We start from the raw sequence: 27,864 nt of genomic DNA, 5'->3' as shown, positions 1-27,864 counted from the left end.
AAGAGGTAGGTGAGGATTGCAAAACTACCTATTGGATACTATGCTTACTATGGGTGATGAAATAATTTGTATACCAGACCCCTGAGACATGCAATTTACCCATGTAACAAATCTGCACATGTACCCCTGAGCCTAAAATAAACGTTGGAAATAAATAAATAAATAAAGTAGAAGGAAAAATAAAAACAGTTACCCAGTTATCCCAATGTTTTATCATAGCTGTTTTCCCGCCAATCCAGGATCCAATCAAAGATCACATGTTAGCACTTAGTTGTTACATCTCTTTGGTATCTTTTAATCTAGAAGAGTTCTCCAGCCTTTTGTCAATCTTTCATGACAGTTTTCATTACATTTTTGAAGAATGCTGGTCAGTTATTTTGCAGAACATCTCACAATTTGGATTTGGCTGGTTGTTTCTCGTTATTAGATTCAGGCTATATGTTTTTGGCAGGAATACTACCTGTGTGATGTTGGGTCCTTGTTTTAAGTTAGGATCTTTAAGATGGAGAGCACCCCTTCAATGGTTAGGAGAGGCACAAGATGGAAATAAAGATTTTATTACTTATAGGTCCTGCAGGTGGGGTACATGGAATACCTGGAGGCCACACACACTGAGGCCAGGGAGCATGTGGAGAGAGAAAAAGAGAGACCCGTGGGCCAATGCCTTTATTGAGGTCCAGGGCATTATCCAAACAGATACTCCTTGGGGAGTTTTAATTGGTGGGTTTAAAGCAAGTAGGCATGACTTCCTAGAGGTCACACTGTGACTGAGAGGTGGTCACTGTGGCATATTGGCATAGTACATGTAGGGTGTGAGGATCAGTGAGGCTAGTCAAATAGATCATATTTAGCTGTCCCTTAGGGAGGTGGTTACCAGGAGGAAGTTGTATAAGGCAGATATGTGGACTGACGACAGTGAGGAACTGAGGGAGGTGTAGAACTGGAAACTCTCAAAGATTCCTGAACCCTGATTCTGGTATGAGAAAGTTAAGCTTATATTCAAAATAGATGCCAGGGAAACATACAATTATAAGAATTTACTACAGTCTCTTTCAGTGCATCATGTCAGAGGCACACGAGATTTGTCTGTGACATTATTGGGTGATGATAACCTTGATCACTTGGTTAAAGTGTTCAACCTGGTATCTGCCAGGTTTCTGCATATCCTTTCTCCAACAGTCTTTGATCAAATCATATTAGCTTCCGTTGATCCTTGCATGAATTCACTTATTACTATTGGAGTTATTAAATGGTGTTTCTATCATTCTGGGTACATTTATTGGTTGAAATTCTTATGTTAAAAAAAAGAGCTTTCCCTTCCCCCCTTTTATTTTGTAGTTTAGTATCAGCACAGATTCATAGATTATTATTTTACTCAATATGCCATGATCCATTTCTGTCATTATTTCAATATTTTAATTATCCAAGGTGTGGCCATTGATAGCCCCTTCAAGTTGGCCTTTTTAGAAATTTGGTAATGCTGACTTTGCTTTTGGGTTTTGCAATTGTCTTCATAAGTAGGAGACGATACGGCTTACAGTCTACTATAATTTACAGAATTGTCAAGTACCACCCTTTATGTTCAAATGGCCTTTGGGTATTTTTTTAATGAAGTGATGGGTTTGTGATGATTTATCTTCATTCTCTCCAGGCTTCTCCAGTAGCCAATGCAAATTTTTACCAGATGTTTGGCATAGTTAGCAACGTAATATATGGCAGTAGAAGAGAGCAAAACTGGTCTGCTGGTGGATTGTTAATCCATAATTGTAACCTTTATTAATACAGTCCCCTAACCATTTAAGATGTACACCATGCCTAGGAGTGCTGTAAAATTTTATTTTTGCAAAATTTATATTAATGTATGCACATTAGTAATCCCCCAACAAAACATGTTAGGTGTCCTTTTATCACTAAGATTGTGTTGTTTAAAAAGGATCACCCCTGATTTTCTGTTTTCTATCCTCCTCTAATTTTTAGGGTTCAAACAGGTAAATTGTCAGAGTTTTTGACAACATCTTGTTGCACACACTTGAGCTTCATGGACCCTGGACCTGAGGGTAAGCAGTACAGTGAAGATTATGATGACAACTACGATTACCTGGAATCTGGCAACTGGATGAATGATTATGATTCAACCAGTCATGGTAAGGAGGCTTCATAAAGCACTGGCCTGGCTGGACAAAACTACAAAATATTGTTTCGCACCATCCTTCATAATTTCTGCTGCCAGCAGTCTCACAGTGTTCTATCCTCACTCTAGATCTCTACTTTTGTTTGGCTTTACTTTTCCTTCCTCTACTTACCTTTGGTTTCTGGTCTAATATTCCTGTGGTAATTGTGGAGTATGGAGTTGGACAGTCCCTTACTAAGATTGGGGAAGATTCCTCTCCAGGCATTTGAAGTGGCTGGTGATTTTGACATGGGAAGAAGCAGTGGTGAGTGAGAGATGATTAATCAAGTATGAAGTAGGAAAATAATACATATACAGTACTGCTTTTTGACATTAAAAAACATAAAAATATGAAATTTAATTAGAGTCCTTTTCATATAATATTAGAGGAGCATATCAGAATCTCTGGGGAGGTCTGTGTAGTTTGAAAAAGCCTGTTCAGTATGTCTGTTATTTTCATAGTACAAACTAGGCAAATACAACTAAGTCAAACTCTAATTGGCTTCTAGGAATACAAAGGTGATATAGTGAGAAAGCATTGCAGGGGCATGAATTGAAAGTGACTGAGCAACACTACCCTACAGTGTTAAAATACTGACTTAGGCAGAGCAGGCATTATGTTGCTTGAATCTCATACAGAGAAGGGCCAATAAGAAAGAATTATTTGTCTAGCCCTCTAAAACATGATTTGCCTGCTTTCATTGTCTGGGTATTTGACTGTTAGCCTGTATCTTAAGGCAGCCAATTTCCTTATCTTAAGAGTGGTATGTTGGAGAAAAAAAATTTGCTGCCCTCAGTGAGGTCAACCAGCACAATCTCATACAATAGGACAACACATTAGCAGTCAGAAGGACTGTTTCCTTTTTTGGGCCCGACATTTACTCACTAAGCACCACTTCATTCATTCTGTATTTGTTTTTGTAAGATCTAAAACAGTTGAATTTCTTTGTTGGAAAAGTACATTAAATACAAGCCTATTTACTGTTATCAGTAATAACTAAAGTCATGATGTCTTGGCATAAAATACTTTGAAAATTAAATGAGAAGATCATATATTGAGATTGTTTGCTATTCTATGGGTAGTTGTGATTTTTATCTGTAGTACTCATTCCATTGGATTACTAAAATATATATTTCTAATGATACGTATTACTGAATTTGACATTATGGCATTCTGAGTCACTTTCCTAGTTCTGGGTTTACTCATCAGTGGTCTCAAAATGAATGTATTTATTGCTTGCCTGCCCTTCTGTGGGTAAAGAGCTTCTCTCCATATTCTTCATAATCCTCCACTCAAGTTTCTAGATTGTATTCAAGGTTACAATCTTTGTCATTAGGATGTCACTGAATATGAGCTCCATTCTTACAGCTCTACTAGTTCGCATTAGTCACATTAGAGCACAGAAAGACATCTGGAGAGATCAGTAAATATCATCAAAAACCAGATGACTCATGACTGATACAGCAGACTTTGGTATCGATCTGAATAGTGTGCTTTTCTAACTATAAACCTTGTGACTATTCATGTAAAGTCTGAAATATTAAGCTTCCACAGGATATATGTATGTTTTTCTTTCCATTACCCATACTCAGAGATAATGTTATAGAAGGTGTATGGGAGAAGGGGAGCCCAAGAAGATAGGGACCATATCCATTCTCTTCACCACTGAAATGTCAGCACCTAGTACACTGCCTGGTACATAGCAGCCAACAAATATTTGGTGAATAAACAAATGAGGTAACTAAGAAGATTTTTGATCTTTCCTGGCCCTTCCTTACCCCAAAGTCCCCTCACATTAGTGCGACCTGAAGCTCCCTGTTCTGTTCCTCCTCCATCCCTGCCACCATTACCATCACATGCACACACACAAATACACAGATTGCTAAATGCTTGCTCCAATATAAAACAAGCTCATACTGCTTTCAAGAACCCTGACCTTGTCTCAGCGAGTTGAAGAAGAGGTGGATCCTGGTAAATGGCCATGGTCGCTGGATCTTAAAGTGATGAGGTTATATCATGATCACAAGCTTTTCCTCCATGAGCTAAAAGCAACCTACTTCTGGTGCTGTGTTGTGAGCACAGGAGCCAACCATTCTCTTTGCTGGGGTAGATTGTAAAGTAACTAAAATATTTTCATTCTTTTCTCTTCCCCCTCCCCCCACTAACCTTGCAGCTCGCTGTGGTGATGAAGTTGCTCGTTATTTAGATCACCTTTTGGTGCACACTGCTCCCCATCCTAAACTAGCCCCTACCTCACAGAAGGGAGGGCTAGATCGGTTCCAAGCTGCTGTGCAAACAACCTGCGACTTAATGTCCTTGGTGACCAAGGCCAAGGAACTGCATGTACAGAGTGAGTAATGCCGTGACTCACCAGAGTCAGGCACAGGATGACGTGAAGCCCAGGATGGGGGCGGGCATTGATTACAATGTAAGCAGGAACTTTAGTTTTGTTCACTGCTTTATCCCCAGCATCTCAGACAGCACCTAGAACATATTAGACACTCAAATATTTGTAAAATTAGTGAATTGTGTATAGTTATGCTGCAGGTAGTGCTATGTAGTCTGGTTTAACTGGTAACATGGTAAGAAGAGGCAGAACAAGAGACATGGAGCATATTCAACTATAACATTAAAGTTTGAAATGGTAGAAAGGGCTTTTCCTTTGGGAAAATTACTTCTATGGAATTTTGTTGTTGTTCCAGCAATGTAGAGCTGTTTTGTCAAATATAATACTCGTTCTTTACAACTATGCCATTCTCCTCCCCGTAGCCACTACCCTCCTTCAGTTGTATTCACAGTGGAGGGTGTCTTCTGCCACACATTGCCAGGAGCGGTCATAGTTCCTAAGAGTGTTCAATGTCTTTATAGTAGCTGGATATGAAAGGAGAGAAGGGCTCCTTGGCCACACATAGAAGACCTGAATGTTAACATTTTACAGATGATGAGAATGACTGAGATGCATGCTCTTGCTGTCTAAAACTGTATTGACCATTACTAACCAAATATATTAAACATGAACATTGGGAATCATTTAACATTTATAATAGGGAAAAGCTCAGCATACCCTTTGAGTATGCTTCCTTGAGAAAGGGCTTATATGAAGAGATGAAATTTATTGTTATACTTCTCAATTGTGAACCAGAAAACTTGAGCTTAATTCCCAGCTCTGCTACTTACTTGCTTCAACAGTTATTTGAGCTCTGTATCTCTCTTTCTGTATCTGTAAAGTGGTGAAAATTACAAATCTTTCCTTAGAAGTGATGGTAAGTATTTCAACAATAAACTGTAAGTAAAAAATCTTAGGAATATCTCAAAGTTGGTCAGCAACTACATTTTTCTTATTCCCTAGATAGGATCATCCATTCACTTATTCTTAGGGAAATTTAACCACTAGCAGCCAGATATTCACCTAGAAAAGTTCAGAAAATATAAAATACAACTGAATTCTTTCTGTTATATGTCGTATTCCATCAAAGTATCAGTGAACGCACCATTGTGGATTAATTACATTAGTAAATTTAATATCTTACATGTCCAGCTAGTGCTATAATTCTAGAAATTCAATTCAAAATATGCTTATTAATTGCACATTATTTAAATTATCTTATATTCATATTTATTTTCTTTGATAGTACCAAGAAAGGAGAAATTTGTCATTCTTGTTCTATAAAGAACTGACTCACATGTGACTTAATTGTTGAAGTCAACTGTGCATTTCTATTAGTCTCCTAATTACCTAATATTTCCCATAAATGTCATATTTTTACAGATGTTCACATGTATCTTCCTACGAAGTTATTTCAGGCTTCCCGGCCTTCATTCAACTTACTCGATTCACCTCATCCCCGACAGGAGAACCAGGTAAATTTGCATAGGAGGTATTTCTATCGGCTTTTTGAAAAACTGCCATCTTTATGGGAAATAATAGGACTAGTCATTATGGTTCTTGTTAGTAACTAGTGGTACGCAAAATGCTATCCTGGTGAAGATACATGTTCTTTTCAGTTCAATTTTACATTGGGCAAGTTTGTCTGGTCAGACTTTGGGAAAACTAGATTGCTGTATTATACATCTGGAAGGTTTCATTGCTTTTGCTTTGCCTTTCATTAATATTTAAAGAATTCCTTGGAAAAGGTTTAGAGGTGAAAAGATGACTCATTCTAGGACATTATTTAAGTTGACCACTTGTGAACTTAATTTCTTTTCATCATTTCTCAAACTAAAGGTTCCCTCTGTTCGTGTAGAAATACATCTTCCTAGAAACCAGTCTGGGGAGGTGGACTTTAAAGCACTGGTTTTACAGTTGAAGGAGACCTCAAGCTTACAGGAACAAGCTGATATCCTCTATATGCTATATACTATGAAGTAAGTGGTGGATATTATCAATCTAGTTTAATGTTCATAATCAGAGGAATTATAGCATAATAAATAGAGCACAGCTTTTGGAGTTTTGCTGATCTGGAATTGAATATAGTTTAATAACCTACCCATCATGTGACTTCAAACCCTCAGTTGTCCTCATTTATAGAATTTGGGTTATATATACCTCATAGAGTTATTGTAAAGATTAAGATATAATATCCAATGAAGTCTCTAATACAGTGCCTGGCACATGGTGGGTGATCAATAACTGATAAGTATTACTGTCATTAGGTTATTTTTAAGCCTCCATTATTTGGTCATATGTACAGATAAGTTTTTAACTCAAGAAAAGTAAGAATATAGAGGTTTATAGGAAAAAGAAACTAACATTTTTGTTTGCTATGTGTCAGGCATCCTGCTAGGTACTTTGTATTAGTACAAACTCAATATGTCCAAATTGAACTCCTCTCTCCTAAACCCCACAAGCCCACACAAAAATAATCTGTTCTGCCTCCTTTTCCATGTTGTAGTCACCATGAAGAGGCAGGATGGACTTTCTTCCCCTAAATTTGGTTTGGATGTTGAGATAGATGGTGACATACACATACCAAGAAGGTGTGGAATATTTATTACTCACATAATGAGGCTTTCTAGGAAGAGCAAAGAAGGTTCCCAGCTTGCTCCCAAAAAGGCTTGAGAGCCCAGGGAAAGGAGACTAAGTTGGGGGTTTTATAATCATTACACGATGAGCATTGTCACTGGCTTCTAGTTTTCTTTTTTTGTTGTGTCCTTGTTTGGTTTTGGTATCAGGGTAATGCTGGCCTCATAAAATGAGTTCGGAAGAACTCTCCCCTTTTCCTTTTTTTTTTAAATTTTTTTATTTTTTGGAATGGTTTGAAAAGAATTAGTATTAGTTCTCTAAATATTTGGTACAATTCAGCAGTGAAACCATCTGGTCCTGGGCTTCCCTTTGATGGGAGACTTTTTATTACTGATTCAATCTCCTTCGTTATTGATCTATTCAGATTTTCTATTTCTTCATACTTCAATCTTGGTAGATTGTATGTGTTCACAAATTTATCCATTTCTTCTAGGTTTTCCTACTTGTTGGCATATAATTGTTCATAACAGTTTCTAGCAATTCTTTTTATTTCTGTGGTATCAGTTATATCTCATCTTCTTTTTTTAATTTTGAGGTGAGGTCTCGCTCTGTTGCCCAGGCTGGAGTGCAGTGGCGTGATCATGGCTCACTGCAGCCTTCACTGCCCAGTCTCAAGTGATCCTCCCACCTCAGCCTCCTGAGTAGCTGGTACCACAGGTGCGTGCCACCATGTCCGGCTAAATGTTTTTTAAATTATTTATAGAAATGAAGTCTTACTATGTTACCCAGGCTATATATCTCCTTTTCATCTCTCATTTTATTTATTTGGGTATTTTTTCTTTTTTTCTTTGTCTAGCCAAAGCTTTGTTGATTTTGTTTATCTTTTCAAAAAAAACCAACTTCTCATTTTGTTAATCATTTGTATTGCTTTTTTAGTCTCTATTTTATTTATTTCCACTCTGATGTTTATTGTTTCTTTCCTTTTACTAATTTTGGGTTTAGTTTGTTCTTGTTTTTCTAGTTCCTTTAGGTGTAACATTATGTTGTTTATTTGAGACCTTTATACTTTTTGATATATGCATTCATTGCTATAAACATCTCTCTTAGAATAGCATTTTCTGTATCCCATATCTTTTGGTATGTTGCATTTCCTTTTCATTTGCTAAAAGAAATTTTTGTAATTTCCTTCTTAATTTGTTCAGTGACCCCATGGTTGTTTAGGAGCATGTTTAATTTCCTTGTATTTGTAAAGTTTCTGTGGTTTCTCCTGTTATTGATTTCTAGTTTTATATCATTGTGATCAGAAAAGATACTTGATATGATTTTGATCTTCTTCATTAATACTTGTTTGTAGCCTAGTATATAATCTACCCTGCAGAATGTTCCATGTAAAGTTGAGAATAATGTATATTCTGTAGCTTTTGGATGGAATGTTCTGTAAATATCAATTAGGTCCATTTGGTCTAGTGTGCAGTTTAAATCTAATGTTTGTTTGTTGATTTTCTGTCTATGTGATCTGTCCATTACTGAAAATGGGCTGCTGAAGGCCCGTACTATTATTGTATTGTAGTCTATCTCTCCCTTTAGGTACGTTAATATTTGCTTTATATACTTAGGTGCTCCAATGTTGGGTGCATATACATTTACCATGGTTGAATCCTCTTGCTTAACTGATCCCCCTTATCATTATATAGTGAACTTCTATATCACTTTTTAGTGTTTTACTTAAAGTCTATTTTTTTAAGACAGTCTTGCTCTGTCAGCCAGGCTGGAGTGTAGTGCCATGAACATGGCTCACTGTAGTCTCAAACTCCTGGGCTCAAGTGATCCTCCCACTTCAGTTTCCTGAGTAGCTGGGACCACAGGTGCATGCCACCATGCCCAGCTAATTTTTAATTTTTTTTTGCAGAGCTGGGGTCTGGCCATGTTGCCCAGGCTACTCTCAAACTATTGGGCTCAAGCCATCCTTCTGCCTCAGCCTCCCAGAGTGCTGGGAGTTCCAGGTGTGAGCCATAGCACCTGGCCCTGAAAGTCTGTTTTATCCAAGTAGAGTTACGTCTGTTGTCTTTTGGTTTCCATTTGCATGGAGTATCTTTTTTCCATCCACTCACTTTTAGTCCATGTATGTCCTCACAGGTGGAGTGAATCTCTTTTAAGCAGCATATAGTTGGCTCTTGGCTTTTTTTATTCATTAAGCTACTCTGCTTTTTAATGGGATAATTTAGTCAACTCACATTAAAGGTAATTATTGGTAGGTAAGGGCTTACTACTGCCATTTAATTAATTGTTTTCCAGTTGTTTTGTAGAATCAATCCTTCCTTCCTTCCTTCCCCCCTCCTTCTTTCCTTCCTTCCTTCCTTTTTTATTTCTCTCTTACTATCTGTCTTTATGGCTAAGTGATTTTCCTTCATAATATGTTCTGATTTTTTGCTTTTTATTTTTAGCATATCTATTATATGTTTTTGCATTGTGGGTACCATGAGGCTTACAAAAAAATCTTAACAATTTAACTATGATTACAATAAAAGAGAAGAAAAAAACTCTTTAACTCCACCTCCCAACATTTTGAGTTTTTGATGTCACAATTTAAAATTTTTATATTGCATATCCCTTAACAAATTATTGTAGTTACCATTTTTATGGTTTTGTCTTTTAACCTTCATACTAAAGATATAAGTAATTTACACACGATCATTAGATTAATAGAGTATTCATATGACTGTGTACTCAGTGACATATATTTTCAGATGTTTTCATATTATTCATTAATGTCTTTTTCTTTCATCTTGAAGAACTCCCTTTAGCATTTCTTGTAAAACAGATCTGATGGTTATATATTTCCTCAGCTTTTTTTGTCTGGAAAAGTCTATATCTTCTTCATTTCTGAAGTATTCTTGGCTGGCAGTTTTTTCCCTTAAGCACGTTGAATACCTCATCTCACTATCTCCTGGCCTATAAGGTTTCTGCTGAGAAGTCTGCTGTTAGGCCTATTAAGATTCCCTTATATGTTATTTGCTTCTTTTTTCTCACTGCTTTCAGAATTCTCTCTTTGTCTTTGATCTTTGACATTTTTATTATAATAGGTTGTGACATAGTCTTATTTGGAGTAGAATTTATTTTCAAATATATATCTTCCTATTGAACATGTCTAAAGTCAAATTCACTGTCTTTACTACAAACCTACTGCTATTGTCTTTCCTGACTCTATTCTTGGTATCATCATTCCTTCAAGTAACCCAGACTTGAAATTGTGTCATTGTCTTCAATTCCTCCTCATCCCCTGCCTCTCACTACAGCATCAACGCTACCATAGGGAATCATTGGCCAAATCTAAATCCTCTATGATTTGACTTTCAACTTTTATTTACCATTGCTCTTCTCTTACAATGAGAATGCTGTCACCAAAACAGTCTACTTATCATACCCAAAGCACAGCCTCTACATGTCTACCTTCATACCTTGATTCTTATTTTTTCCTCTGCCTAGAATACTCTCCTTTACCACACTCCATTTCTACTTCTTGCATTTCTCTCTGTCAAGGCCTAGGTCATCTGTCACCCACATGAAACTTTCTCCAATCTCTAATAGTAAAAATAATCTTCCACTGATTCTGAGATCTCATAGCACTTTTTTCATATCTTTAAAATTTGACAATGTCAGACTTGGAGAAAAGTTGTGAGGATAGTACAATAAAAATTCTGGATAGCCCTCATTCAGATCCATCAGATGTTTCTGCTGAGCTTTTAATCTCTCTCTCTCTCTCTTTCACATTGATATCGTCATCTATACTCAATCACACGCACATATTATTTTTTTCTGAACCATTTGAGAGTAAGTGGCAGACACGATCCCCATCTAACCCTAAATAATTCAGTGTTTATTTCCGAAAAATTATGAACTCTCCTACAGAAGCACAGTATAATTGCCAAAGTCAGGGAATTGTTTAACATTAAACCAATACTATTAACTATCTACAGATACTATTAAAATTTGTCATATAGCCCAATAGTGTCTTTATAGGAAAGAACATCTAAAATCATGAACTTTATTGAGTTCTCAGGTGTCTTGAGTCTCCATTTATCTGGAACAGTTCCGGAGTCTTCATTTTTCATGTTGTTAACATTTGTGAGGAATACAAACCAGTTATTTTGCAGAATATCCCTCAATTTCAGTTTATGTGATATTTCCTCATGATTATATTCAGATTATACATTACTAAGGTAATGCCAAGTTCTTTTCCATGTGTCATATCATAGTGTTGATTAGTCCCATTGCTGATACTGTAAACTTTGATCACTTGGTTTGATCATTTGGTTAAGGTAGATTCTTCCATGTACCTACACTGTAAAGTTATTATGTCATCTTTTGTAATTAAAAAAGTATCTTGTAGAGATGTACTTTGAGACTATGTAAATATACAGTTACTCTTCAAACTTTCGCTCACTGATTTTTTCATCCATTAATGACTCTTCCTATAGCACATTTTATTTCATGTTTTTTAATTTAATATATTGAATAGATATATTCCCATGGTTCAAAAATTTTTAAGTACAAAAGGATATACAGTGAAAGGGTAAAATGTCTTTCTCCCATCTCTGTTCCCCCAGATACCCTGTTCCCCTTCTCGTGGGCAGTCAGTGTTGTGTGTGTGTGTGTGTGTGTGTGTGTGTGTGTGTGTGTGTGTGTATCCTCCCATGGACATTTATGGATGTGTAGGTAAACACAGATATATATGTGGATAATTTTACCCCTATTTATCCAAAAGGTAGCATAGTATACACACAGCTCTACCTTGCTTTCTTTCACTAAAACTATATATCTTGATGATAACTACATATATATTCCAATTATCTATTGCTTCATAACAAATCACTCTGAAACTCAGTAGCTTAAAATAACAAAAATTTTAAATTTTTAAAATTATCTTTCACAGTTCTGGGACTTGGCTGTGTTCAGCCAGGCAGTTCTCACCTGAGGTCTCTCATTTAGTTTTGGTCAACAATGTCTGGGGCTGAAATCTTCACAATGCTTGCCCACTCATGTCTAGGGATTGATACTGGCTGTTGGCTAGAACCTCAGCTGAGGTTACCTACAGCTGGTACACCCACAGATGACCTCCTCATGTGTCTCTCCACATCTTCACAGCATGGTGACTAGGTTCTACTAGTAAGTGTCCCAGCTGCGAGCTCTATTACTTTGTATAGCCTAGCCTCAGAAATTAGGTAAGTCACTTTTGCCTTAATCACAAGCATGTCTGGGTTCAAGGGAAGGGAACACAGAACTCATCTCTTCATGGGAGGAGTGCGAGAGTCACATTGTAAGAAGAGTAGGTTGGATAGGAAATTGTTGCAGCTATTGTTGAAAATATAATACCACCATCTAGATCTACTTCATATTTTCTGAATAATTGTGTGTCATTCCATTATTTGAATATATCATAATTTAGTTAGCCAGCCTCTTATTGATGAACATTTGAATTGTTGCCAGAATTCACAATCACAAAAATGCTATAGCAAATAGCCTCATAGCATACAGCATTTCACGTGTGTGAAATTTATCCTGCAAGTAAACCAGAACTCGAATTGATAGATTAAAAAATAGGTATTTTTTAACTATACAATTAAATGGCTTTGAATATATTCACATTGTTGTGCATTCTTCACCACTACTCATTTTAGAACATTTGTATTACCCCAAAAAGAAACCCCACTTCCTTTATCCATCAACCCCCAATCCCTCCATCCCCCCAGCCCTAGGCAGCCACTAATCTACATTCTGTCTGTATAGATTTGTTTGCTTGGGACATTTTATATAAATTGAGTCTTGCAATATGTGGTCCTTTATGACAGGCTTCTTTCATTTAACATAATATTTTCAAGGTTCATCCATGTTGTAACATGTATCAGTACTTCATTCTTTTATTGCCAGATATTATAACCTATATAAATATACCACATCTTATTTATCCATTCATCAGATGATGGACATTTGGGTTCTTTCTACTTTTTGGCTATTATGAATAATGCTGGTATAAACATTCATGTACAAGTTAATGTGGACATATGTTTTTATTTCTATTGGCTGTATAACTAGTAGTGGAAATGCTGGATTATATGGTAATTCTGCATTTAACCATGTTAGGAATTGCCAGGCTGTTTTTAAATATTTTCAATACTGATATATATTTCCAAATAGCTCTCCATAGGAATTGTCCAATTTTTATTCCGATCAGCAGCATATTGATGGTGCCTGTTTTCTCAAAGCCTCACCAAAATAGTGTTATCAACTTTAGGGACTTTTGACAATCTGATAGGTTAAAAATGTTATCTTGGTATAGTGCTAAGTTAAAGTTTTTCTATGAGTGAGGTTGAGCACCTTTTCTTATCTTTAAAAGCCATCTATTTGTTTTGCCAGCAGTATTTGTTTTGCCAGGTTTTCTTTTGTTTTTAATTTTTTAAATCTACATGTTGGAGTTCTTTATATATAAGGGAAATTATCCTATGAATTGCAAATATTTTTTCCTAGTTGGTAATTTGTCATATGACTTTCCTTACAGTGATTTTTGAAATAATTCTTTTGTTAAATCTTTGTCTTTAATTTCAACTATATTGAAGCCCATGAATAGGGTAAAAGAATGCATTTTGTCAAAAGCACAGCTAAAACTAAGACTTATTCTTGTGTAGGTACTGGCTTTCAGGGCTGACTGTTAATCATAGTTTTATAAGTATTCTTAGTAAATTACATTGATTTCCTAGTGAGAGAGACCTATCAAAAACAGGCATGTTCATTATAACACTGAAAGAAAAGATGATTGCCAGAAGCTTTACTTACAACTGATGTAGTCCTGTCGTTAAAATTCTAGAGGACCTGACTGGAACACTGAATTGTATAATGAAGGGAGTGCTACAGTGAGAGAGCTTCTTACAGAGCTGTATGGCAAAGTGGGAGAAATTCGTCACTGGGGCCTGATCCGATACATTTCTGGGATCTTAAGGAAGAAAGTGGAAGCACTTGATGAGGTACTATAAATTCTTGAATTTATACCAAATCTAAATAAGAGTGCTTTTTAAAAATTGGTTTCTATAATTGTTTTTTAAAACAACCATAGCCTCTAACCATTTGAGATGTCTTTTCCACATAAAATTTGATATTAAGTTCTTTTTGTTTGTGAATGACAAGTAAGAATTGTAGATTTATAAAATGTTATAAACCATAACATCTTTATAATGATATTAAGAATTCTATATCTTAAGAATGAATTTACACTAGGTTCCTACCTCCTAGAAAGGGAAACGTCCATACACCATTAGTGGGAATGGAACTTAGTATAGCTACTTATGGAAAACAGTATGGAGGTTCATCAAAAAACTAAAAGTAGAACTACCATGGGATCCAGCAGTCCAACTGCTGGGTATATATCAAAAAGAAAGGAAATCAGTATATGGGAGAGATAGCTAAAACTCCCATGTTTATTGTAGCACTATTCCCAATAGCAAAGGTATGGAATAAACCTAAATGTCCATCAGAAGATGAACAGATAAAGAAAATGTGGTATATATACACAATTGGATATTATTCTGCATTAAAAAGACTAAAACCCTGTCATTTACAGTAACATGAATGGAACTGGAGGGCACTATGTTAGTTGAAATAACCCAGGCACAGAAAGACAAATACCACATGTTCTCACTCATATGTGCGAGCTTAAAAAGTTGATCTCATAGAGGTAGAGAGTAGAATGATGGATACTAGAAGCTGGGAAGGGTAGTCGGGAGTGGGGGATAAAGAAAGTTTAGTTAATGGGCACGAAAATACAATTAGATTGAAGGAATAAGATCTAGTGTTTAGTGTCACAATAGGGTGACTATAGTTCACAATAATTTGTCGTAAATCTCAAAATAACTAGAAGAGCAGATTTGGAATCTTGCCAACACAAAGAAATGATAAATATTGAGGTGATGGATGTCTCAATTACCCAGGTTTGATCATTACATGTTGTATGCTTGTATGAAAATATTACATGTACTCCATAAATATGTATAACTCTTATTTATCCACAAAAATTGAAAGCTTAAAAATTTAAACAAATTTTTTAAAAAGAAAGAAAAAACCCCCAGAAACCAACCAAACAAAAATGTTCCTACTTTCTAGGAGATAGATGAAAAGACCTCATTGTTTCTTCCTAGAAATCCTTCTTTTCTGATCTTCATGGTATTTTCTGAGGAAGAGAGTTCAGTGTGTCATTATGTTAAGGAGGAGCAAAGGTTTTTCAGCTGAAAAAAGAAATGTTTGTGGAAACCTGAGGTGTTACGGAAACGATAATATTATGCTATCTCTTGTTAGGCCTGCACAGACCTTCTCTCCCACCAGAAACATTTGACAGTAGGACTTCCTCCAGAACCTCGAGAAAAGACTATCTCTGCGTGAGTATGGCTGGGTTTGATCAGGCTTCTCTGAGAAGGAATGGTGTGGACTTAAACAATTCCCTTGCCCTAATCTGTCAGTGGATGATAATGTCCTACATATGTTCACCTCTATCAGAGACACCTAGTGGAAGAATGTTGGTAATGGTAGGGCAAGAGTAAATGAAGGAGAAAACTCACAGAGTAGTACTCAAACTCTTTTTACTTATTGGATTTTCCATACCTGCCATTCAAAAAACGAAACAAACAGGGTACCTTGAATTAGCAAGCACAAAATGGCAGCCATACTCTGGAAAGAGAAGGTGAAAGAAAGTGGCTAGAGCACAGGGCTGACCATGAAACTCCATGCTGCTCATGAGGAATAAAGGGGATGGAGGTCATAGTCAAAGAGGAGAAATGGCTACTTACAGAGCAATGTGAGGTAGCACCCCTCCAGGAACCCTGTAATCAGAGTGCCACTGTCTGAGGTCTGCCACAGCCTCCAATTGGAAACAGTACCCTAAGATAGGCTTGGCCTGGAGGGAGATGTGAGTCAAGTGATGGGGCTGGGATGGAAAATTGAATCTTTATACATGAGTCTTCCTTTTGCCACTGGCCATGCCAGTAAAATTCATCTGCAGTAAATGTGTTTAATTTCATATCACACCAGTGCCAAAATTTAAATCTTGCAAACAGTCTGTATCTCCAAGAAATATTTTTAGAGAGATTCTAACTTCATTCATAAATGATCTGAAGAATCTGTTTTTCTACTAGGAGTAATTTTAAAAAAGGGTATTCACCCCCGCTTGCCAGTTCTACTTCTGTAGCCAATGTAGTAAAAAAACTTTTGTAAATATTTCTCCCTCATTTTTTCCTGGTTAAACTCTATCCAGAGCATGTTTTTTGTTCACAAAATTTTTTTTACTACATTGGCTACAGAAGGGATACTTTTGCTGATGTCTGCATACTACTTCCTTCCTGGTTTATGTCCATGATTTCTGTTACCCTTGAGTTCCAGTTCAAGCTCCCATATGAAGGTTTAGAGAAACGTAAGTTCCAGCAAGCTTCACCACCACGGGCTTAAAGTGCTCTGGGTACTAAATAGACTCAAAAAGCAGTCTAGGCCACAAGGACTGCAATTCCTGGACAAATCCTTGTGCTGTGCTGGACTCGAAGCCAATGGACTTGGGGTACATGCGACCTAGTGAGACATCAGCTAGAGTGGGCAAAGGAGTGCTTGTGCCACCCCTCTTCCAACTCCAGATAGTGCAACTCTGGGAGAGAATCCTTCCTTCCACTTGAGGAGAGGAGAGGAAATAGTAAAGAGGACTTTATCTTGCAAGTTGGATACCAGCTCAGCCACAGTAGGATAGGGCACCAGGCAGAGGCATCAGACTCCCATTCCAGTCCGTAGCTCCTGGATGACATTTTGACACACACCTTGCACCAGAAGGGAACCTGCTACTTTAAAGGGAAGTACCCAGTTTTGGCAGGAGTTATCACGTGCTGACTAAACAGTCCTTGGGCCCTGAACAATCAGCACAGTGACCAGACATTCTGGCTCCAAGTGTGACCAAACACATGCCCAGCTGTGGTAGGTATAGGGAGAGACTCCTTCTGCTTGAGAAAAGGAGAGGGAAGAGTAAAGGGGACTTTTTCTTGCAGCTTAGGTACCAGGTTGGCCACAGTGGGGTAGAGCACCAAGCAGGTTTTTGAGGTCCCGGATTACAGGCCTGGCATGTGGCCCAGGAACTGCTAACAAATGTACAGTGCAGTGGTGGTTCAAGAAGTTTTGCAAAGGAGACGAGAGCCTTGAAGATGAGGAGCATAGTGGCCTGCCATCAAAAGTTGACAACGACCAATTGAGAGCAATGGTTGAAGCTGATCCTCTTAAAACTACATGAGAAATTGCGGAAGAACTCAGCATCGACCATTCTACAGTCAGTCATTCAGCATTTAAAGCAAATTGGAAAGGTGCAATGGGAGAAAATATTTGCCAACTACCCATCTGATAAGGGATTAATAACCAGAATGTATAAGGAGCTCAAACAATTCTATAGGGAAAAAAATCTAATAGTCTGCTTTAAAAATGGGCAAATGGTCTGAATAGACATTTCTCAATAAGAAGACATACAAATGGCAAACAGGCATATGAAAAGGTGCTCAACATCATTGATCATCAGAGAAATGCAAATCAAAACTACAATGAAGTATCATCTCACCCCAGTTAAAATGGCTTTTATCCAAAAGACAGGCAATAACAAATGCTGGCAAGGATGTGGAGAAAAGGGAACCCTCATATATTGTTGGTAGAAATGTAAATTAGTACAACTACTGTGGAGAACAATTTGGAGGTTCCTGAAAAAAGCTAAAAATAGAGCTGCCATATGATCCAGCAATCCCACTGCTAGGTATATACCCAAAAGAAAGGAAATCGGTATATTGATGAGATATCTGCACTCCTGTGTTTATTTCATCAGTATTCACAATAGCCAAGATTTGGAAGCAACCTAAGTGTCCATCAGTAGATGAATAGTTCAAGAAAATATGGTACATATACACAAGGGAGTACTATTCAGACACAAAAAAGAATGAGATCCTGTCATTTGTAACAACATGGATGGAACTGGAGGTCATTATGTTAAGTGAAATAAGCCAGACACAGAAAGACAAAGTTCACATGTTCTTACTGATTTGTGGGAACTAAAAATCAAAACAATTGAACTCATGGAGATAGAAAGTAGAATGATGGTTACCAAAAGACTGGGAAGGGTAGCAGGGTTTATGGGGGTTGGGGGTGGAGATGGTTAATGGGTACAAAAAGTAGTTGGAGAGAATGAATAAGATCTTGTATTTGATAGCACAATAGGGAGACTATGGTCAAAATAATTTAATTGTGCGTTTTAAAATAACTGAAAGAGTGTAATTGGATTGTTTGTAACACAAAAGATAAATGCTTGATGAGATGGATACCCCATTTACCCTGATTTGAATATTACATGTCGAATGCCTGTATCAAAAATCTCATGTACCCCAGAAATATATACACCACTATAGACCCACAAAAATTAAAAATTAAAAAAAAATTCAAAGAAAAGAATTTGAGGAGAGGACACAATTCAATCCATAAAATCTTGCTTCTGGAAAAAGAATCTTTTTTGTCAGTTTTGTGACACTGTAGGTAATCCAAAGAAGATGGCATGGTTCATGCCCCAGAGTGCTTTGTGTCAGCAGGAGAATCAGAAGTGTGGGAGGATGTGTGTATACCTCTGTGTGTGTGTGTGTGTGTGAGTGCACGTGTGTGAATTGAAACTATAGAAAATCAAACAACTCTGTCAACTGTGATTGTAAAGTAATAAAATGGTTTCAAAAAGGCACAGCTAGTATTCCATTGTAGGGTTGGGATGCTGAAGAGATGTTGGTTAAAGAAGGAATACATTCTAATGTTCAGTAGCAGAGTAGGGTGACTATTGTTAACAACAATGTATTGTATATTTCAAAATACTAGAAGAGAGGACTTGAAATGTTCCCAGCCAAAAGAAATGGTAAATGCTCAAGGTGATGGATACCGTAAGTACCCTGACTTGATCATTACACATCCTATGTATGTAACAAAACATCACATGTACCCTGTAAATATGTAGAAACATTGTGTATTACAAAAAAAGCACAGCTTAAAATTAATTTAGTACTTTGTAGCCATAATAGTTACTTGTCAAATGTTCAAAGCTAACTATGAAAGACTAGTCTAGAAGAACATCATGGTGTGAGTTTTAAATAAATTTTGAAGGAGGAAGAGAATCCAGATTTAGAGAGAAGAGAGCAGAGCTCCTCTAAGTTGATATGGGCCAGGGTGGTTTCAGGAGGCAGTGAATGAGCTTTGAAGTTTGAAAGAATCAGAATGCTATTGGTAATGATGAAATGTTGAGGCAGTGACTTGGACTTGGATAAAGCTTCTTCATTTTTTCAACATATTTAAGATTAAGTGGTTGTAGAATATTGTCTTTCTTCACTGTTTTCTTCCTTAGACCTCTGCCCTATGAGGCACTCACTCAGCTGATAGATGAAGCCAGTGAAGGGGATATGAGCATTTCAATCCTTACACAGGTGAGAAGAATTGTAAAGGCTAATCTGGTGATTGATATTTTAAAGTTTGTTTTCAATTGATGTAGCAATTTCCAAAGACAACAAAATAGGCATTGTGAGACCTAGGCCATTATTTTTGTCTATATCTACTCTGTGTGCAGGAAATAATGGTATATCTAGCCATGTATATGCGAACCCAGCCTGGCCTCTTTGCTGAAATGTTTCGACTTCGAATTGGTCTGATCATACAAGTTATGGCAACAGAACTGGCCCACTCCCTTCGATGCTCAGGTACTTAATTCAGTAACTATTTTAAGTGGAATTCACTTTTGATGTAAGTTTATAGAGTTTGGAATCAGGAAAGAAAGAAAGCTAAAACATTTAAACCAAACACTGCATGTTCTCACTCATAGATGGGAACTGAACAATGAGAACACATGGACACAGGAAGGGGAACATCAATCACACTCGGGACTGTTGTGGGGTGGGGGGAGGGGGGAGGGATAGCATTAGGAGATATACCTAATGCTAAATGACGAGTTAATGGGCGCAGCACACCAGCATGGCACATGTATACATATGTAACTAACCTGCACATTGTGCACATGTACCCTACAACTTAAAGTATAATAATAATAAAATAAAATAAATAAAAATTATTTTTTAAAAATAATAACCATTTAAAGTCTATGGAAATTGTCTTAAGGTAATACAGGAAGTAGAAAAAAATGTCAATTTAAAAAATCTACTAAATCTTTGTAAGAACAATGCGAGTCCATGATCAAGTGGAATTTATCTTAGAAATGCAGACTTATTGACTATAGACACCCTGCACTCAAATTCTAGGTCTTACTCATTCTATTTCTTTTTGTAACGTTAACCATACCCACCTTTCCTCCCAGCCACTGACTACCCTTCCCAGCCTCTGGTAACCATGCTTCTACTCTTTATGTTCATGAGTTCAATTGTTTTGATTTTTAGATCCCACAATAAATGAGAACGTGCAATGTTAAAAAAAAAAAGAAAAGAAAGCTAAAGCATTTTTATCCATAGCTCAGAAGCTGGATATGACAACCTTATTCCCCTGTTAGTCGCTATTTATGCAAGTCAAGGAGCTGATATGATGACACATTTGTGTATCAGTTCACAGCTTCAGAATGCCATCTCCTGTGGGCTCTTCACTCCAAATCCCTCTTAACTTACCACTCTTTGCTAACTTCATTTCTCTAACTCTGGAGAGTACTTGAGTGTGACAGACTGGGTTGGGTTAAGATTTAGGCAGTGGAGCATCTGTACACCAAGAATGAGTCACTACATCAGTGGATCATGGTGTCAGTATTCTGTCTAGTCACCATCATGATTGCATAAAGGAAGATGACGTTTTCATTAACATCTATCTGACAAGACTGTCTTTGAAATTAACTATAGGTGTATTTGGCAAGATAAAAGTTTTAGTTAGAAGAATTGTTGGGGCCTGTAAAAGCTGTAGGGCAAAATGGTATAAAGTGTGAAGGGGAAAAATGGACCCCTATGACATGACTCCTTATTCCATTAGTATTTGTTTGGTTTCAACAAGAGTTGCAAAATGATACAGATAGGGATGGCACAGAAAAATAAAATCAAAATTGTAAAACTCAATTTTAGCCATTCTTTCTGTTAAATTTCCCCCAAAAGACTTTTAATTGAGCTGTTAACAAGTAGCTAAATTTATCAGTTTGAGTCAAACCTAACTCAAACACATGAGATAATTTATATTTAAGTAACCCTTTGACAGAAGAGAGCTAACAATTATTTTATACCTACCATATGCCTGATACTGTGATTTTTGCTTTAAGTTTACATATATTGTGTCATTTAATCCTTTCAAGAATCCTCTGGAGAAGAAGGTATTATTGTGTCACTTTTACCAATAAAGAAACTGAAACTCAAGAAGGTTAACTAACTTCCCCGAAGTAACATAGCTAGTAAATAGCGGAATTTGAGTCTGAGTCCACCTGATTGCAAATGATTTCCAGTTCAGTACATTGTTATAGATAAACATTATATAGTATATTTTTTTTTTTTTTTTGCGAGAGAGTGTGATTGCTCAATAATAAATCTCAATAAGGGATAAGCCCCTGAATATTCACTTTTCCTTAATTTAGCCTGTTATATTTCTTGTTTTCCTGTGGATTCATGAAAACCATGGCTCTTTATTCCTTATAGGATAAAGTCAAGATCCCTGGGTCTGATATTTAATACCCTCAACAGTCTGGCCTTTATCTTCTACTCCCACAGTACTTCCCACTAATTTTGTCAGTTCCAGTCCTTGGAGATTGATGTCTCCATTGATTTCAAAGGCAATTATTGTCTATACGTCTCATTTGGCACATAGAATATGCAACGTTTTATTGTTTATCTTGTTTTCATGTTCCATCACTCTCAAAGAGATAGTCAGACTCAAGATTAGGTATCATGTCATCATACCTGCTTGTACTAATGTTACTTAAAATGATGACCTGCATGTAGTCAACTTTTAATAAATGTGTGATGCTGATTAACATGTTCAAGTTATCCTCATATATTCATAATTTCATGGATTCAAATCTATCTCTTTTAAGTCTCTATTATTTCCAGGCTGAGAAGTTTTAATTATTTTAGTCTATATGCATATATACATTCATTGCCTTTCTCTGAATGGCCTCCAGTTCCATTGTTCTTCTTTCATTCTTCCCACCTTCAAATAAAGATTTTACTAAGTACCCTAATGGTATGGAAGCGGGGTGAAGAAGAAATCAACTACCTCGCTAATCCACAAACTGGATAGTCAGTCCTTAAATAATTAAGAATCTATGGAAGTAAGAATACCTAAGCAGTAGGGTGCTATCAATTTATTTTGTAATTCTGTTCTTCCAATCAAGTGACTCAGAAATTCTAAGCAAGAAAAGAAATAGAGAAAATATAGAGAGGGCATGGCAGGCAAATTAGAAGTCCTTCTGTTCTAACATTTCTGCTGACTAGCTGAGGAAGCCACAGAGGGCCTGATGAATCTCAGTCCTTCAGCCATGAAGAATCTCCTGCATCACATTCTCAGCGGCAAGGAGTTTGGAGTGGAACGAAGCGGTGAGATTGAATAACTGATTTTCATTTCATACTGTTTGGTTTAAGTGTCCCATTGGTTTTAAAATGTTTTTCCTTCAACACAGGAACCTTTTGCCCCAAATAAATAAACTCCAATATATGAAACAGAAACCGAGCTGTCTTCTGGAACAAAATTTGGAAACCACTATATTTTTCCTTAAATGATATATCAACTAAGTGGGTTGATTACTATCATGTTTCATTTTTAACTGTTTAATGCATTCCCTCACATTATCTTAAGTCTCCACTTTAGGACACCTAGCAACCCATATCATCTGAAACTTTCTTGTATTCTAATTGCCAATAATTCAGTAGCTCTTACAGTATTGTATTATGTGTATAGCTGCTTACGGTACTTCTAATGTAACCCTTCAACTTTAAACTTACAAATTAATAGTCCACCTACATTTGTGGTTTTGGTTGGATTTGGCATTGCATACCTAAAGCAGCAGAGCAAATGAAAAGCGGTTATCTCTCATGCTCAGCTTTCAGGGTTAGGGTAAGTAGATAGATACAGTCAGATGGATGGATGTCAGACCTTAGAGTGGTAAAAGAAAGTTAAAAAGCAGTGCGTTTCAAGCAGGATATCTTGCTAAAATGCACATTTTGATTCAGTAGATCTGGGGTGGGACCTGAGATTCTACTAACAAGCTCCTAGGTGGTACTGATGCTGTTGGTCCATGGACCACATTTCAAATAGCAAGGTTATAGTTTTTAAATTAAGTTAAAAATAAGGATATATATGAAAGTTTTTTTTTAAATGTGATGGGGAAGAAATTGAACGTTATTATCCTCTCTCTTTCTCTGTAATCTCTCATACTACATAGTTCGTCCCACTGATTCAAATGTCAGTCCTGCTATTTCTATCCACGAGATTGGTGCTGTTGGAGCAACCAAAACAGAACGAACTGGGATCATGCAGTTAAAAAGTGAGATAAAGCAGGTAAGATACTACTTGGGAGATTAGCTGGGATATTGCCATGTTTCAGAACATTCTTTTGGAATCAGACTTTGTTGGGTCATTTGTTTCACATTCTGAGTTTAATTTGAGCCATTTATGTTTCAGGTGGAATTTCGTAGACTGTCAATCTCAGCTGAGAGTCAGGTGAAACAACTAGGGATCATTTAACATGGTTTAACTTACCTTTAGTTCTATATAACATGCATGAGCTCATGGCCTTTTTACAAATAAGATAACAAGTCATGGAGTAGATTGTTTGAATCGCCTTTATAACAGTCATTTTGCAGATAGCTTTCCTTTTTCTGGACCAAAGTACTTTGCTAATTTTAGAAGGAAAGTAACTTGCATCTGATAACAAGAAATTGAAGTTTCTCTTATTAGGACTGATGTAATTTTGGAATTAATTTTCTTTATAAAACAAGACTTAGACTTCAAGCAAAGAGTCTTTGCTTGACCAGAGTTTAGGTGGGCTTCTCAACCTTTTCCTAGGCCCATTTGTGCACTTCCTTGTAAAATCCAGCTTTAGCAAGAGAACCCTGCTAAATCAGTTTAGCCAGAAACCCCTATCCTCGATATCTTATCATCCTTGACATCTGATCAGGCTCCTCATCTTCTGCCACCCCCAGGTGATGTCCAATCACCCTGGCCTGTCTTCTTCAGCAAAAATCCTGTTAAGATGGTTTAGCCAGAATCCTCCCTACCTCTGATGTTTCCCTCTTAGTAATTTTCCGCCCCTTGGCTATAAATTCCCATTTGATTGTGTTGTATTCAGAGGGGAGCCCAATCTCTCTCCCTTACTGCAAGACCTCATTGCAATGGTTCTGTACCTATTAACAATGGTCCTGAATAAAGTCTTCCTTACCGTGCTTTAACAAGTGTCATTGAATAATTTTTTCTTTAACAAGATGTAGAAAAGGTGCTGTGGACACATAGAGGGAGAAACATCTAAATCAGTCTGGGAGATAGTGGGAGTCACTAAATACCATGTTGTAGCCTCTTAATTTTTCCTGCAGGTGAGAATAGAGAGTGTTGCATTATACAAGGAAATAGTTAACAAAAGCTTCCATAGCTTCTTTTTAAAACTCTAGGAAGTCATGTGGTTTTAAGATCTCCAAGTTGAGAAATTACTGATTTGGCCTCTCCTAGAAGCACATTTTATGAAAAGCTTAAAACTACTCCTCCTGTTTTCAGAATAGAATTATGATAGCATGCAGTATTGAAACCTCCAGAAGAGGAGAGGTGAAATGGAAATTTGGAGTTTTGTTTTTAGTTTTTGTTTCTTTTTTTTTAGTTTTTTAGCACTGGGTTCTCACTATGTTGTCCAGGCTGGAGTGCAGTGGCTATTAACAGGCACAAAATCCTGGATTCACGCAATCCTCCTACCTCAGTCTCCAGAGTGGCTGGGACTAAGGCATGCCACCATCTTGCTAGTTGGTTTTTTTAAAAGGAATTAGAAACCATTCAGAAAGACAATGAGCCAATGCTTGAAGCTTAATTTGAGGTAACTTGAGTACACTCATCAAATACCCTATGGTATTTATATTTATGCAAGAATAAGTATGAAAATGGAGTAAGAAAGGGCCTTGTGTTCACTTTACAGTTTTCTCGAATAATTTGAATAATCTGAACATTTTCCTATTTGAAACGTGAAAGAACTACATTCAGTACTGAATAGTTAGTTACATTGGCATTATTTGTAAATAATCTTTGATTTGGTTGAGAGTTATTGGATAAACATTTTATAATTGTTGATAGTCACTCAGTATTACTTATAAGTTCATTATATATTTACAACTTGAAGTACATGTTCCCAGCTAGATTAATATGATGTTGAGACTTGACCTACCCAGCTACATCATTTAAGTTTTTTCTACACGTTCACTACCTATAGGTTTTCAAGGGAGCCAAAATCACTAGGACTATAATTTAGAGGACTGAGAGTCCTAAATTTGCATTACTTTCTTATTTCTAAATATTAACTTCCATCCTTACCTGCCTGTCTGGTATTTTGTATTGTTCTAAGCCATTTTTTCCCTATCACTCAAGAGTGCCCTCTTTTCTGATTATGAAAAAAAAAAAAAACATTATAAGGGTATTTTTATTTCTTTTCCCTTCACCATGGCTTCTAGAGTAAAGCTATTTCATCAGCTTTTTAATGATTATGTGCTGACTACATACTGAAATAGTCTCTATTTTTAGTCCACTAGTGACTTAAAAGTACAAATAATTGTTTCCTGGCCTCAAATCTTTTAAAATTTTATTTTCTCAATTTGTTCTCATAGTCCAATGGTGGTCATCCCCTGGGTATAGATTTGATGTCACCGTCTTTTATGGTAACTGCTGTGATCTTCTCATATATGCCATTCACATGTGCTTTGAATATGCTCTTATATAAATCATGACATATACTGGTTGATTAAAAAGAAAAACAAAATTAATCAAGAATTAAAATAAGTATAAAGCAATTTCATATATGGGGGTGAATCTTTTCATTTATTTTCCAATAACATAGGGAAGGGAGTTAACTCCAACCTCTTTGCGATTTCAGAAAACAAAATTCAATTTGCTAAGTATTGGTTAAGTATAAATTCTTGGTCCTACCCTAAGTACACTGAGTCGGAAAGACTGCGGATGAGGCCCAGTAATCTGTTTTATTTAGATGATTCTGATGCATTTTTAAGTTTGAAAGCCACTGGGTTAGCTATTCTTCTGAGATTCATTTAGTAAATATTAATTGAGTGCCAGTTTTGTGCCAGGCACTGTGAACAAAATGGATGCGATCCTTGCCCTCATGAAGCTTACAATTTAGGAGGACTGCTCTCTAGTTAAATTTATTTGGTTTAAATCAAAGACTCATAATGGCCTATGATTTCCGTTTCTCAAGCTGAAGAGATTTAGGCTAGACAATAACCAAACAAAACATGGAAAATTATTTGAAACAATATTAGTATTTTGGTTAACCTTAATCAAATACCCTGTAATGAACTAATAAGACTTGGCCAACTCTATCATATCCACATTAACATAGGACAGGGGTATAGAAGAAAATTTAAAAACTCAAAATGATTGATATTTGGCTTTGGAAAACAGTCTGAATTGTACTTTATCAGATCTATACCCTTTCTGGTTTGACCTCACAATCAACAGCCTAGGATCTTGGTGGTATAAACAAGACAATGAAGATAATTAAATGGCAGTTCATCTACTCAATAGATAGTCACTTGCCAATAGAAATGTTTGGGGGCTGTTTTCTTTTTTACATTGCATTGGTTGGTGATTTAGGCATTTTGCCCAAATTAAAATGTGAGAAGTTCTTTTCTCAGAAAATATTTCTATTATCTTCTATCTTATATTTATTTCTGAATTTAAACTGTTAACCACTTTGCCCAATGTATTTTATCCTTTACTTAGTATAAGTTTTTCAAAGTTCATTATGTTTTAGCATGTATCAAAAGTTTATTTTTTTCATTGCTGAATAATATCCTACTAAATTAATGTACCACATTTTATTTATCCATTCATCAGTTGATGGACACCTGGATTGTTTCCACTTTTTGGCTGCTATGAATAATTCTACAATGAACCTTCATGCACAAGTTTTTGTATGGACAAATGTTTTCACTTCTCTTGGATATATATCTAGGAGTGGAAGTGCTGGGTCATATGGTAACTATGTTTCGCATTCTGAAGAACTGCCAGACATGTCCAAAAGGGCTGCACCATTTTGCATGCCCACCAGCAATGTATGAGAGTTCCAATTTCTTCACATCTTCACCAACCCTTACAATTGTCTATCTTTCTTATTATAGCCATCCTGATGGGTGTGAACTGGTATCTAATTGTGGTTTTGATTTGCATTTCCCTAATAGCTAATGATAATGAGTGTCTTTTCATGTGCCCAATGGCCATTTGTTTATCTTCTTTAAAGAAATGTCAATTCACATTTGTACCTATTTTAATTTTTTTTGTCTTTTTATTGTTGAGTTGCAAGGATTCTTTATATATTCTGGATACAAGTCCCTTTTAAGATATATAATTTGCAAATATTTCTCCCATCCTGTGGGTTGTCTTTTCACTCAATACCATTAAGTATTCTTTAAACAACAAAAATTTTTAATTTCGACAAAGTCCAGTTTGTCTATTTTTTCTTTTGTTAATCAT

General features: G+C 36.4%; 1 protein-coding gene across 1 annotated transcript in view; it reads left to right on the top strand.

Annotated features, from left to right (window-relative positions):
- The window catches only part of PHKA1 (phosphorylase kinase regulatory subunit alpha 1), a 129,029-nt gene that overhangs the window by 81,574 nt on the left and 19,591 nt on the right, over positions 1–27,864 (top strand). The window contains exons 18-27 of the mRNA XM_002831804.5: positions 1,978–2,144; positions 4,345–4,521; positions 5,941–6,032; positions 6,397–6,536; positions 13,997–14,153; positions 15,478–15,557; positions 19,565–19,643; positions 19,784–19,913; positions 22,623–22,724; positions 23,570–23,685. Of these exons, the coding sequence (XP_002831850.3) occupies positions 1,978–2,144; positions 4,345–4,521; positions 5,941–6,032; positions 6,397–6,536; positions 13,997–14,153; positions 15,478–15,557; positions 19,565–19,643; positions 19,784–19,913; positions 22,623–22,724; positions 23,570–23,685 (1,240 nt within the window). The remainder of the gene's footprint in view (positions 1–1,977; positions 2,145–4,344; positions 4,522–5,940; positions 6,033–6,396; positions 6,537–13,996; positions 14,154–15,477; positions 15,558–19,564; positions 19,644–19,783; positions 19,914–22,622; positions 22,725–23,569; positions 23,686–27,864) is intronic.

The sequence above is a fragment of the Pongo abelii genome, chromosome X (assembly GCF_028885655.2).
Source record: "Pongo abelii isolate AG06213 chromosome X, NHGRI_mPonAbe1-v2.0_pri, whole genome shotgun sequence".
Classification (NCBI taxonomy): Eukaryota; Metazoa; Chordata; class Mammalia; order Primates; family Hominidae; genus Pongo; species Pongo abelii.
This window is presented reverse-complemented; position numbering and strand designations above follow the sequence as displayed.